Source organism: Pezoporus occidentalis, unplaced genomic scaffold (assembly GCF_034315485.1).
Source record: "Pezoporus occidentalis ecotype Australia unplaced genomic scaffold, CSIRO_AGI_Poc_V1 ctg29, whole genome shotgun sequence".
NCBI lineage: Eukaryota > Metazoa > Chordata > Aves > Psittaciformes > Psittacidae > Pezoporus > Pezoporus occidentalis.
In genome coordinates, this window is record NW_026914829.1 from 3,615,241 (window position 1) to 3,630,383 (window position 15,143).

Sequence of the window (15,143 nt, forward strand, 5' to 3'; positions counted from 1 at the left end):
ATTAATAGTGAAGTTTATTACTTACCACAGTTTTTTTTTTTTAATGAGCATGTCATCACTTATAGATTTGACTGTCTCACAGGAAGTCATTCAGGTGAAATCTTGGCTTAGTCAAAATGAGCAAGCATTTTGTTGTTCATTTCAACATGCCAGAATTTCATTCTTTGTTTCCCCATAATTAACACAATTAAAGAAATAGTGTACTATAATTTCTTTATGAAATCTCTAACTCCAACACAATTGCTATGCATGATCAGCAATCTCCTGTCTCCTCTAACTTCCTAGTTCCTTCATATGCCCAAGTCCTTTCAGGTGGCAAAAGAAGGTAAAATCAGGGGCAAGGAAGAGTACTCAGGGATATGTACTCATGTAAGCAATCTCCTAGTACTGTGTTCAGTACTGGGTTCCAGTTCTTTGTTATGCAGAGCTTTAAGGGCATTTGTGTAATAATTAAGTAGCAATTACATCAGCACAACTGACGCTGGATAACAGAGAGGACTTTCCTGGAAAATACCACTCTGATTTAAATAGAAGATGAGTTTGTGGTGATTTCACTGTATCAGTTTAAATTAATTCCTCTATGGATATCTTGTCTCCCTCTGTGTTTAACTGAAATGAACTTCAGTGTCAATTTAGTTTAAAGCAACACATTACACCTCTATAGAAGAAATCCTGAAATAAAAATGGCACTCTGGATGAAACAGTGGATGCCTGACAGAGATTCTCCATCTACCGAAGTAAACAAAACGATAAAGGTTCAGATGGTATAATTCAGTTGAAACAGTCAATAAAATCTGAAAGGGAGAAAAGTGTCAGGTGGACTGTGTGGCTATAAGCATTCCGAGGAGTGAGACTCAAATGATGAATGTTTGTTTCCAATTTTCAGACACAGCAGGCTGAGGAGGCCAAGAGGCCAAGGGACATTTGGATATAAACAAAAATGCTTAATATATTTCTTAGACAAACACTAAGTAATTTTCTACAGTTTTTATAATCTCATAAAGTAGACATTTCCTTACAAAAAAAAAAAAGTGTTTTATGGAGTGCTTAAGGCTCTACTTTATTATATCAGAAATACTGGGGAGGAAAAAGCTAATAGAAAATGTACAAAAGCAGAGAAAAATGAGGGCACATGTGGGAAAGCAATTGGTAAAATTCTGACAGAGAAAAAGTGAGAGAATCAAATTTTGATAGCAAAGGTTTAGAAACTAAGTTCACCAGTGAGTAGTCTTTGAAGTGCCAGAACTTCATCTAACCCAAGTCAGACTTTGTGATCTTTACCCTTACAAAGCTCTCAACTAAAGGAAATATGCTTGGATAATCTCTATAAAATACAATACATAAAATCTACAATTTCTGCAGATATCATCTAGAGAAATTATGCAGTTTGCTTCCTTTGGGAAAGAAAAAAAACCAAAAGAGACTAGTTTTCCTTTGGAATAGTCTAGTCTATATTCAATACATCTGTTTCACAAGAAAGTTACATAAGATGCAATAAAGTGGTTTATTACACATGAAGCAGAATATTTATAGAAGATATTTGATAAATATAGCATATTTATCTACAGTCACAGTTTTAAAAGCTAAACGAGATGCAAGCTACTGCATCTCTAAAGTAATAGATTGCAGCAGTGTTTGTGAGACATCTCAGGAATGATTACATTCCTTGATTCTCTTAATATTGCTTCTCTCAGGGTTTTACCTTTGGTTTTAATTTTACTATCAAAAATAATGTACATAGCATTCATATTTTCTAAAAGCAGACACAACTACATGCCATATTACAGAATGAAAATTTCATAAACTTTAACATTGCATTTTCAAAGCCATAAATGTTTAGGCAATTTATATGATCTGAATAATGCACATTTCTACAAAATTAAAACCTATCAAAATATTCTATCCCTGAAACAAAAATACGATCAAAAATTTCCTAAAATATAAAACATTAAAATGGACATTAAACATTTAATCATATCAGATTAAACATTTGAACCTGGAGGCTTAAAACACTTAAAAAAAATACCTATTCTGGTAATTGACTAGGTTAAGAAAGTAGTTCAAATGTACTAATTTGATTAAATTAGTAATTAATTTAGTAATATCAGAGATTTTATTCTTATTCTGACTCCTTCAGATAGAATGAAAAAGACACTTAAAAAGACAGCAAAGGTTTATTTACTGTATGGCATGGAAAATAGAAGTCTAAAATGTTCTAACCCGAAGCAGATTTTTTATATAAATACAAATGTGAATAGGGGTTGTCAAGGGAAGTTAAGGTTTAGGGATAATCAACATGTTACACCATTTTCAAATGTTTATGATGTGGATGGCCACTCAGACCAGGAAACAGCATGACCTTTTTTATGTGCAGAAGGGCTGCACTGCTGTTTATGTTTTTGTCTTTTCCTCTTGTAACACCTTCTGACCTCCCAACAGGCTTACAAACAACTTCTGTCTAATCTGTAACTGATCACACTTTACTAATCTGTTTCCCATCATAATCCAGAACTAAAGAACTGCATACAAGAGCTGAGAGGAAAACAATTATTTCATTCCATTAATATTTTCAAGCTTTCAAGCTTTCCTGTTCTACACCAGGACAAAAGCTGAGTCCTTCTAAAAACACTGAGGAAAAACAGCAAAAGACTGCTGACACAAGATAAAATGGCAGAGGTAAATCATGAAAAGTCAATTGCCTCATGTTTACAGCACGCACCTGAACACATTAACCTTCAGATTAATTAATCTGGTTAATCCTGGTCTAGATGACCCTAATACATTAGGTCAACCTTTACACAACTATTATGACCACATTACCCCAGATCTTAAAATAGGAGCAGAAGCAATGGCTAAGTTCTTCCCCATTTCCACCCATGTCGAGCTGAATTTTTTGACTGACACACATTCCAAGCCAAGGCTTTTTTAACCAAAACTTTCTTGCAGACAGTGATTTGGGCAAGTTTGAATTTATCAACAAAATGGTTCTGCGTAACTTTCCTAAAAAGTGATTATCTGGACAACTAGGTAGTCGTTTCAAAAGGAGCCAATGCCATGGACCTTACATCTAAAATAAACATACAGAGATTGTTTCCAATTTTAATTCCATTAAAAAAGAGCATGTGTGTAGCTTCTCTGATACAGGAAGAAGTCAGATGAGAGGGGTTTTTTTGTTTGTTTTTTGTTTTTTTTTTTTTTTAAATTTTAGAAGTTTCATCATATCTTTTTCACTGGTAACTGGTATTAGGTTAAATTACATTATAAACCACACATGTAGGTTGTTTGTATTTTTGGTTTTTTTTTCCCCAGAAAAGAGAAACTAAGACCATGATTTTTATCTAGTTACATCTCTGGGAGCTAGAGATAGCAGAATACAAAATTGTTAAGCATCATGACTCAGAAATGTTCAGACAACAGCTAAAAGTGATATGAATGGACTCTGCACAGACATGGCCACCACAAGTGCTTTGGTATAAAAATTGGAGTGGTTCTTCAGCCTTACCATTCAGAAAGTAGGTCTGAAAACTCTTATGCCCCAAATAATGTACAAGAATAAAGAAGAAAAATTACGTATACTGAAAGTCAACTTCCTGGACAGTTAAGACATTAAACTGTCATCAAACTGCTCATAGCTTACACACTTACCATCTTTGGAAAGGGGACTAGGCTTGGTGACATGTACATTACAGCATTTTCAAAAACACAGCACTGATTCTAGCTGAAGGTGAAAAACATAAACAGCTGACCTTAGCTCTCATAGTACTACAGCTGCTAGAACTGTAAATACTGAAGCAGTTCACAAGATAAATCAAGTATTCCCCCTGCCAATTTGTTGTAATTTGAGAGGCTAATATCTTTATTCTTTTTGGCATCTGCTTGAAGACTCCTGCTGCCTGCCTAATCTTGGTATCTATTTGTACTAGGCATATGAAATGTTACGTTTCTTCCTTTTGAATATAAAACCTAGGGTAGGCTGAAAGTTCAGAAGAGTTCTGTTCTAGTAATGAGTGCTAGAGAAAGCCTCACATGCATATCATTTTACTGGAGAATGAAGATTTTTTTTAAAAAAAAAGAAGTTATAGTCCAAATAAATGCTTCATCTCCCTTCATCTTTCACATATATCATGAAGAAATTGTTCCCTCTGCAGACTTGATGCAGTAATTTATTGTTTAAACTAAGTGAGTCCTTTCCTTAATCTTCATTTTACTGAATAGTGTATATCTCCATCCTTAAAATTAGTTAGGAATATATATCATTCACTTAACTATATGTAGTAAAAAGTAATAAACATAGATCAACTTATTTCATTAATTTTCTTTCCTTAATCTTTACTGCCATTTTTCTTCATAGAGTTTATTTTTTCCCAAATTAAAAATCAAGTGTGTATGCAAATTTGAAGTTCCTAGTGTTACAGTAAATATTTTCATCTTGTTTATTCAGAGAATTGATTTCTAGGGAAATTATCTGTAAAGCAAAGGAATGATTTCATAAGCAAAGCTGCATATGTGAGAGTTTGAAAGACAGTGTTCTGGATTGCCAGTCAAGCCTGAAAGCTAAATATTTCACTTACTTAATAGGTGATAACTATATTGAAAACTCAGCCCACTTTTACTTCCTAAGATGACACACAAAACAATGTGCCAGAACAGAAGCTTCTTTGAAGTCATACTTTTTCAGCGAATTTCCAGGATGACTAACAGTTCAAAGAACTCAAATCTGCTAACACTGATAAGACAGCCCTCCCACAGAAGAGGATGAAAAAGACATATAGCATCTGTGTCATTCAGTCACAATTTGGGGCATTTATAGGCACATTGTGACAAGCAGCTGTAATAAGTGTCCCCAGTATATTGGCACCTTCAGTAATACCTTTTATCTCTGACACTGCAGTGAATATACACAAGAATTTTATTTAAGGCAGTCACTTTCTATTTTAATCTAGAAGGAGGCTGACTGAACAAATCACTTATTAACTTGAATTCTACTGCGTGAAGGATGCATTTACTGGGTATTCTAAAACTGAATTCACTGAACTGCTTATTGTGTGTCAGTCCTCTCAGATGTTTAGCAATAACATGGTAAAATCAAAGATGATTTATGAACATTTGGACATACGGTTATTTTTTTGTTCTAGAATATAAGATATTAATTACAGGCTCTATATTAACATGGCTACAAGATTTAACTTTCAGATAATAATTGTTCTATATTTAGATTTAACTTTGGGGTCAGACCATCTGCAAAGGCACTGAACAATGACAATGGAAATAAAACCATATTTCAGCTTGCTCATTGCCTGAATTTAACAGTATGTTAACATCTGTTAATGTTAAACTGACAAGCCATAGAAATTTGAATGGATCTCTCACAAAAAGAGATGGAGAAGTGAAAACATCTTTCGGGAGAGATACTTCATCAGGAAACTCACAAAAATATCAGCACAAGAGGGAAGTATAGAATCAGAAGCTACATTCATTTTTTAATTCCTTCAACACCAGCTATCAGCCATTTTTAAGGCATCATCTGTATTCTGTTAAGCATCATATATACTGAGAAATCATATTTATTCGTGGGAAACCACAGGTGATTTGTATGAAGGCTATGAAAACCAGCATTTTTAGGTTAATACCCGTTTTGCATTTGTGCACACTAAAACTTGGCACAAATGCTTTGTATTTTTGTTTTGCCATGATTTCATGCACTTATGTTGTTACATGCTTACTCTGATAGGCCTACTGTGACATGGAAACTAGTGGAGGAGGTTGGACTGTTATTCAGAGACGCGAAGATGGCAGTCTGGACTTTCACCGGACATGGAAGGAGTACAAGATGGTAAACAATGTTTTCTGAAGCCTCCATGTCATTATCTGAAATCTAATATAATAAAGTTGCATTAATGGCATCCTTAGAATGCAAGCAGGCACTAAAAGTTATCTTTGTCCTTAGATATACTACTTTAACATTTTCGAAATGAACAAGTTGTTTGTCTAAGCAGACTTGCAAGTGTGATGTTTGTTTTTTAAAGAGAAACTTCACTATTCTTCAGTCAACTGTTTTGTATGTCCACATTTTTTGAGTTGTTTATATTTGTGTTTCTACTGGCAACAGTAGAAACTGCTCCAACCCTACTAAGTAATATTGATTCACTATTTCAGACTCCTGAGTTTGTCTTCACTGAAATTAACTTTTTGAAATATGGCAGATCTATGACCCCCATAGACAGTAAATTCTTAGTTGACAGACTGAAAACTATTAAACTTAAAAATTGATAAAGTGATAATTTCAAACTCAAAGAAAAAAAACCCACAAAGCTATTTAAATATACTGCTTGAATTACAGGGATTTGGTGATCCTGCTGGGGAGTACTGGCTGGGAAATGAGTTTGTTTCTCAACTGACTAATCAGAAGCGTTATGTTCTTAAAATCCACCTGAAAGACTGGGAAGGGAATGAGGCATATTCATTGTATGACCACTTCTCTCTAGCAAGTGAAGAACAAAAATACAGGTAAGCAGAAAAAATCAGATCTTAATTTAAAAAAATTAGCTAATAATAATTCTAGACTGTGTAGATGCAAGATCGTATTTCATATGAAATATGATTTTTCAGTTCACTCGGAAAATTCTTGCTCCATTTTTCACCTATTGCCTAAAGCAAATTTTTCAATGGAGAGAATGTGTGTTTTTCTAATGCACACTGGGTGAATGTAGCACACAAGATGTACAAAGATGATGAGATGGCATGGTATAAGACAGGATACATGTGCCAAAATAATGAATGGCAGTGCAGACTCTTCAGTGCAACAGGAACCTGTCTGCAAGTGCTGTCGTGTTCTGGTTCCCTGCAGTAAGTTAATTTCTGGAAGGTGGATAACTAAAGTGGATAATACTGCAAGGAGATTTTCCACTTAAGTCTGTGACTAGTAGGAGCTGTTCTGTTGTCATGAACAGCATACAGAGTTAATGTTACCTTCTACTTCCATGACCCACTGGCTTGAATTGCCAAAGAATAACTCTCCTACCTGTGAAAATTAAGCTAACAGTATATGTATACTTTCACCCCTCAACAAATTTGTCAATTTAAACACCAGATTTTAATGGACCTATTGTATATACTCCCATAATTCTGTAAAACATGAAGCTTCTCAATTTCTTCTCACATATTTTGTTAAAATAGGAAATAATACTAATTTCAAATAAATATATATACATAAATATTATGGCAGTATTATATATTTTAAATAGTATCAGCTACAGCTGAAATATGTGGGCATTTCATACTTCATTCTCCAGGCTCTCTGTAAACGTAGTACATGCTGTTTGATTGCTTATAGAAGAAACCAGAGACTCCACACTGTAACAGATGCTTTCTTATGACATGGCCCATAAAATGTTTATAAGAATCTTAGATTCATGGAGCTTTAGGTGACTGTACAGAAAAACTATCTAAACTCAGATGAATTTCTCCAAGATTTCTAGCAACTATTTGTTGTAAACAAAGTCAGTCTGACACCTAAGAAAATTGATGCTATTTCAACTCAAGTTTATGTGCAATGCAATCCAAAACTGTCAGCATCCCCCCTCCTCTGCCAAATTGTTAGATCTAATGCCTTAGTAGTATACAGTTGTCTCAATTCCAAAACAAATATTTTTTTTTTTTCATCTGGAAACAGTCAGATTCTACAGCAGAGATTTTTTTAAAGCAAGGCTTTACAATACTTATAAAGGCAACCTTTGCAAAATCGGTTATTACCCCATCCATCTACAACATTAAAAAACAATTACTGAAAACTAAGATGGTCATCTGAAAAATGATACTTTATTTTAACATGCAGCCAAACATGGAATGTATCATAAAATGCGGTAGATTAAAAAATATATTTAACATTATGAAAAAAAAACAAAAAAAAACCCTAGGAAAGTATTCAATTAAGAGCATTAATACATTCAGAATGCTGGAAAGATTATTAGTTGGGCCATGAAACTGGTGTTTCATAGATTCATCGAACATTTGAGATCAAAACGGACTTTGAGTCAAAATTCCTGATCTCAAAGATACGAGGTCAGAAGAGGTTGCTCAGGGCTTTATTCAGTTGGCTCTTTATAACCTCAAAAGGTAGAGATTGCACAGCCTGCTCCACTGCTTGTCCTTCCTCGTTGTGAAAAAGGTTTTCCTGATATCCGGCCAGAGCCTCTCATTTCAGTTTACATCTGCTGCTTCTCATCTTCTTGTTATACTAAGCAGTACTTTTAAAAATGGAATAATAACAATAAATGAATAATGCCTTTCTTACCTTAGACTTGATATTTGATAATCAAGCCTAAATCATACGTTATATTGGAATCTTTAATACCACTGATGTTAGAAACTGCCTTACAGAATTTTGACCTTACCTGAAGAAAAAACAGGATATTTGACTTTCTGAAAAAGGTTTTTGAGAAAATCTGTAGAGGCAATCTTTTGAAATATAAATGAATAAAAATTCATTTACTCTTAATATTTTCAAATAGAGAATATAAAATGGGTGAAAATAATCTGTTAAACCACTAAAACCAAATTCTATCATAAGCAGAGAATTACATGCAAGATAAAGACTAATGTGGGGACAGATTAATTCTCCTCAGTCAGATCTCCTCCTTAAGCAAACAGAATATGACGAGAAGGATGAGCTGTTTGACACAGAAATACAGTCACCAAGGAGATGCTGTGGGAGAAGAGGGTTCAAGTCCTCATAATTCAAGGTAGCACGGTAATTGCCTCCTCAGTTCTGTGCCGTGTGTCCCTCGCCACTGAGACTGCATCTGCACCTTATAACCAGATCCAAACAGTAGCAGCCTCACTGAAAGCTTGCCTTGCCAGGAATTGAAGGAAACTTAAATACACATGAGGATTTAACATTAAATAAAGAAGAGTAATTAGGAAAGTGAAAAGCAAAATAACTGAGGAACTCCTCAAAAATACCAGTTACTAGTTAGTAATTAATAGTCCAGGTAATGCTATTATCTCCTGCACATGCAAATTTGTAATGCCAAATTGCCATGTTTTGCTAACAGCAAAGTAAGAATAAAAAAGTTTTGGCCTAAACCCTTGAAGCTGATTAAAAAAAAATAATTGCGTAATGTACTTACAGTGTTAAAAAATGCATGATCTAATATGACATGAACAAAACACTCATTTCTGCAAATGTGGAGGCTGTTCATTAGAATATTGTGCTGACTCTTCCTGCTCATGTGAAAACATTATGCTGCAAAACAGCTTAAAACAGAACATTGGCCAGAAGTGAACTCAACTATTTGAACAAGATATTTATTGCAAACTATTCCATCATTATGTCACAGATCAACTACCATTAACTTCCACATAATAATTGTTTTTCCATTCTTCATTTTTACAGGATCTACCTTAAAGGACTTACTGGGACAGCGGGCAAAATAAGTAGTATAAGCCAGCCAGGAAATGATTTTAGCACAAAGGATGCAGACAATGACAAATGTATTTGCAAATGTTCACAAATGCTAACAGGAGGTAGGAATGTTTTTTTGTTTCTTGGTCTTCCTATTTTTATTGGCACTGAAACTGTCTATGAGATAAATAGTGATAATCTGGATTTAGTAAATTGTGACTGTTGAAGAAGTCCAAAATCACTGATAGAAATGCTGGTACGGTGGCTCCAAATGAAATATTTTATCATTTGACAAAAGTTAGTTAAAGCAAAACAAGAGAAGTTAAAACTGGAGGGGGAAAAAATCTCTACAGTTGGGGTACAAGAAAGTGTAATTGTGGAACTGGTCAAAGGAACAGCATTCTTCTTCCAAGGAATGAGATAACATTCAGAGATCAAAATACTTAAGTCCCATCCGTGTCTCTCCTTCCTCATCCTGCTATTTAGAGGTTCACAATTCATCAGTGAAATGGCTCCTAATTTTTTAGACACAAACCCTTTCCCTAAATATCCAGAGGAGAAGAAAGCCCCGAAAAGTTGATGTATATTGTATATAAAACAGCAGGGTACAAGTATTTAATTCCATTTTTCAATATAATTACAAAATTACAAGATGCACCACATCTGCTTTTTTCTAATGCTTGTTCATCAGTTATTGGAGTTTTAGGTGATATTTTTATCTTGAACTGTAGAAGCTTCTGTAATTTATCAACCTAGAATTCCACATTCTGAAATGTAAACTACTGCTTTGTAAAGCTGACTTCTCTTCCTGTTATCTCTTAAGCAGTGGTTCATTTCCCTATAGCACATGTTGTAAGACAAAAGACAGCTTCAGTTTATCCAAAAGTCTAATTGGATTACTGCCCTGCAAAACAGAACACACACATTATCGCCATCATAACAGAAGTATAAAAGTTATTATCTTATTCATAAAAATAAATTTTCCTTATGAACCACTAACAAGTCAGGACCATAAGAATACAAAATAAGTTTGGGCAGCTTTTTTTCTCTGTTTCCTTCTTAACAAGTTGTTAAATAATCTGCCCAGAGAACTGAAACAGATAACTGAATTAATCCTCCAAAATGATTAAGAATGAGTTCAAATCAGTGAAGAACAGGAATTTACCAAAGAGCAGATAAAAACCAGATAACTCAATACCATTATAGTTCGAGTTCTGCCCTCAGACTCTCAACAATAATATTTTATATATATATAATAAATTAAGCTTGATTGAACAACTTCCCTTCTCAATTTTAAACTAGTCTATTACATAAGCTTCAAGAATATGTCATCAGTACATAAATACATTTCTGAGTTTGAGGCAATATTTTATATTGACACTTCCAAATCATAAGAACGAAAAAACTGCATTTAGATTTCTTTCTCATTTCAGGACAACAAAGTGTCCTTATGTACTGCTTTGAAAATTACCTCTCCTGATGTTTTAATTTGTTTTCTACCTCGCAGGGTGGTGGTTTGATGCATGCGGACCTTCTAACCTCAATGGAATGTATTATCCATTACGACAGAACAACAACAAATTCAATGGTATCAAATGGTACTACTGGAAAGGCTCGGGATACTCTCTCAAAGCCACAACTATGATGATTCGACCAGCAGATTTCTAAATGTTTTTGTATTATGTGAATTATGTATTGTATAGCCTTCAAAGACTTCATTTTCCAAGCATATAAACACACATCTGCAACTTGTCTCATTTTCAAGTACAGAAAACATGCAAGTGTTCTGAAGGGATCGGTTCAGTACAATTCCTGAATTGCAATAGCCTTGATCAGCTAAAGCTCATATTATTCAACCAGACACAAAGTCTAAAGTGTCAATCTGATATAACAGTGATTTGGCCAAACAACTGAATAAAAAGAACATCCAAGAAACCATCAGACAACTTAAGGACACTGTTTTACTGGTCATTTATGTTATGTATGTGTTTGTTAGTAAATAACTGGAACTGTGAAAAATACCTAAAATAGTTTTAGAAATATGCGTTTTGGCTCATCACTGAACTTTAAACATTACTCTAATATAAAACACTTAACTAGATCTAGAACTATTTATCTCTCTGTGTCATGTTTGCCTTTTATGTACATAAAAACCCCACTGTCCTGTAATTAGCTGAATACTGTACTTAAAGAATACATTCTTTCTCCCCATAGCCTCCTAAAGAACTTCTTATACTTATTCAGGGCTCTTTCCAATAGCCTGCCTGTATTACTTTATTTAACAGAGGAAAAGTAGCATTTAATTCCTTTGCATTTATTCTTGGGAAATACTGTGTACAAAAATCACTATTTTTTTTCAATTTGTACTTATTACAGTCACTATCTTAGCTAGCTGCAAAAATCCCTGCAAATTACAGCATCTTATGCATACCCTTTACATTATTATGAAGATTGCACTTTTTTCCTTCCTTTGTCATTTAACTGTAAAATAACTTATCAGTATTTTATAAACCAATACAATGGCATTAACACCAGATGTCCAACTGTGTATGACAATCAGTTATCACCTGGTGCTGTAGTACATCTATACATTTTGTAATAATAACCTAACTGAAAAACATATGCATGTTATTTGATACAATTAAATTTATGCTCATGACTTAAGAAACAAATTACTACATTTCTAAAACAGGGAAAAACCCACCCTGAAATTTATCTAAGGTCATACTGTTGTTTTTTTTTCAGTAATGTTAGGACTTCTCCCTAAGAATTCTCCATAGGTAGGCCCTCAATGTATACCACAATGTGAATAAATTACTCTACTGGGTGTTTTTTCACTTTTTTTTTTTTTTTTTTACTATTACAACATGCTTTATAATTGTGTACTGTACATTGCAGTTCAGAAGATATTTCTTTATATTTCCCTAATTTTGTGGAGATTTTTCCCAAAGTAGGTTTTAATTCTCATGCTTAGTCTTTGCCTTATAATAATATTTCGATAAATTTTGATTTCAGCAGGTGACTGAATTAGTTATAAGTTTAGAACCACATCACAGAATCATAGAATAGTCACACTGAATCACACCAAAACAAGACCCCTAGACACAAGATTTCTGGAGGCTTACTTAACAAAAGGCATTGTATCTTAAAAGCAGTAAATGATTTTGGGAAAGATGGAAGAAAACTCTTCATTTTATACTGATAGTCATTAAAGCTGCTGTCAGAGCAATCCACCACTCACACTACCACCGTTCTGCTTCACGCAATATATGTGTCAGCATTGCTGAAGGGTAGCAATAACTTCTAATATGACTTCATGATCTGATTTTAAATAAGCCTAACAAAATGTAAATTAACAGTCATCATATGAAGAGTTGCATAAAATAATCTCAATGTATTTAAAATTAATATTTTATTGTTTCTCCTAGCAAACTTGTAAGGATATATGGATCCCAAACTACCCCCCCCCAAAAAAAAACAAAAAACAAAACCACCCCAAAAATGAAACAACAAAAACTGTTACAAAATTACTTTCATGAATCCCTAAGACATAACTGAAAGACCAAATCTAGCAGATTGCCACCAAGCTAGTAAAGGAGCTAGACATATGACGAAACACAACACACCAAGACAGGCCAAGAGACTTGGTGGTTTACAGCTTGGAAAAGAGAAGAGGAAACTTTACTACTGTATACAGCTGCCTGATCAAGGACACAGAGAAGACAGAGCCAGACCCTTCTTAGAGGTGCACTGCAATGGAACAACAAACAGCAAAAACAATTTGGAATTGGGGAAATTGGATTTTCTTTTTCTTTTTAATTTATCAATTTACTACTATGAGGGTGGACTGGAAAAATCTCTTGAAGCAAAACACTGAACTAGACAATCTTCATAGGACCCTTGCAATCTAAAATATTTGATGTTTATGAAATTTCATAGAAATGCTGAGTCTAGATTACTGCATTTTCTGCTTTACTGCATTTAATCAGGCAACAAAATACTTCCAGTGTTTGAGATATTAAGCATATCCAGCCCAATAATGTAAACCAAACAAAACAAACACATGACGGAATCTGGCATGGTATGAATGCTCAACCTGGCAAAGGAAAATAGTGCTAAAACTGGTTGACATTACCCTTCATTATTTTAGTAAGAAAACATGGTATGACAAGAATAGCTAGTTTCAATTTGCTGGGAAAAAGCCTTTGCAAAGGTTAAGGCCTTTTGATAACTATTTTGGGAAGGTTATTGAAGATACTGATGTAGACACTGAATTGATCAATTGTTTAATAAGACATTTTCATTTTTGGGGGGGAAAATAGAGTAATTTATCAAGACTAAATGTAACAGATGTAATATTTTAGAGTGAACATAATTTAAAATGATATTTTATCCAAATGATATTGCATGGCCTAAGCTGCAAACAACAAAGCAAAGTGGGGACTCTTCAGAATGAATGCAGTAATAGGAGAAAGAAGCCTGCAACTGCTTTGGACTTGGTACAAGCCATTAAAACACAACCACAAGATAACCCTTTCCTCTAATTCCTTCCTGTAAACAAACAGTATGCACTTCCATTTTCATATATTACTTCTTAGGAAGCAGAAAAATACTTATAAACAATAGGAGAATAGAAAACAGAAATGGAACATGAACACCATCCATGCTCAAATAATTGTATCTTTAAAAATAAGACATATGTTAGAGTAAGAAACCAGAATGACTCAAGAAGGGGATGATTAGAAAGGTGATGGAAATAACACCTTCGACACAGACTTTGTTCCCCTGGAAGAGGAGCACACTGCAAACAGAAGCAATTTAGGTTCTCAGCATAACCATAACCTCCCTCAATTTTATCTTCTCACCATCTGCCGAGCCCTCCTTACTTCTGCTTTATGAATAAAAACTGTAATAAAAAGAAACAACCCCAGCAGGAATCACTTCCAAAGAATGCTGTGTACACTGTTACTGATAGTATACTTGGTTATTAACAAGGTAGTCTGAGAGGAAACAGAAAACTCAGCGTCAAGTATTGTGTTCTTTTTCTATACGATTACAGAAAAGGGGGGGAAAGAACATGCTCATTTATTTTTCACATTCTTAATGCATTTGATGTATTAAAAAATCTATTTTCTCTTCTTACAAAAAATGCTACATTAGAATTAATTCCTTTGGACTTACTTCAGAATAATTTATAGTTTCCCTACACTTTCAGAACATACAACTTAAAATCATGAAATAATGTGTTCATCTCAAACATGTGAATTTGCATAAATAACAGATTTAGAAAGAAAAATAAGTTCTTAACAGTCAATACAATTATAGTAAAATACAGTCAAATATAGTAAAAGTTCAAATGTTCTTTCTTCAAAGCCCATATAAAACTTCAAGAAACAAGTAGCAGATGATAAAATATTCAGCTGCTGCTATAATAGAAGAGAAATTGTGAAACCTTTTTTGGCAAAACTATTGGAGTGATTGACTAGTAGTCTGCTAGAATTTTAGTTGGCTTATAACCAAAATAAAATTACCATTTAATCAAGTACAGCACATGGAGTGCAGATACACTTGGGTCTGCACATACATACTTTTGTACTGGCTGACAATTCAGTACTTGAGAATGATCACTAAAGGCAGGAAAAATGCTTCATTTTACGTGCACAGTAGTGTTAGAAGCCCAGTTATTTTGCATTGCCGAAGTCATTTCTGAACTGAAAATACTGAGTCCATGACATGAATA

At 33.9% G+C, this 15,143-nt stretch overlaps 2 protein-coding genes across 8 annotated transcripts in view; one reads left to right on the forward strand and one right to left on the reverse strand.

The window, feature by feature from the left end:
- The window catches only part of ANGPT2 (angiopoietin 2), a 39,762-nt gene extending 26,869 nt beyond the window's left edge, over positions 1-12,893 (forward strand). For both annotated transcript variants that reach the window (XM_062626262.1, XM_062626263.1), the window contains 4 exons: positions 5,732-5,833; positions 6,341-6,507; positions 9,395-9,525; positions 10,911-12,893. In XM_062626262.1, the coding sequence (XP_062482246.1) occupies positions 5,732-5,833; positions 6,341-6,507; positions 9,395-9,525; positions 10,911-11,071 (561 nt within the window). In that variant the 3' untranslated portion in view covers positions 11,072-12,893. The remainder of the gene's footprint in view (positions 1-5,731; positions 5,834-6,340; positions 6,508-9,394; positions 9,526-10,910) is intronic.
- The window catches only part of MCPH1 (microcephalin 1), a 128,730-nt gene that overhangs the window by 62,904 nt on the left and 50,683 nt on the right, over positions 1-15,143 (reverse strand). The window contains exon 13 of one of the 6 annotated variants that reach the window (XM_062626256.1): positions 9,291-10,307. The exons of the other annotated variants lie outside the window; for them this stretch is intronic. Coding sequence (XP_062482240.1) covers positions 10,242-10,307 — 66 coding nt within the window. The 3' untranslated portion in view covers positions 9,291-10,241. Of the gene's footprint in view, positions 1-9,290; positions 10,308-15,143 lie in introns of those variants that run through there. 6 annotated transcript variants of the gene reach the window in all.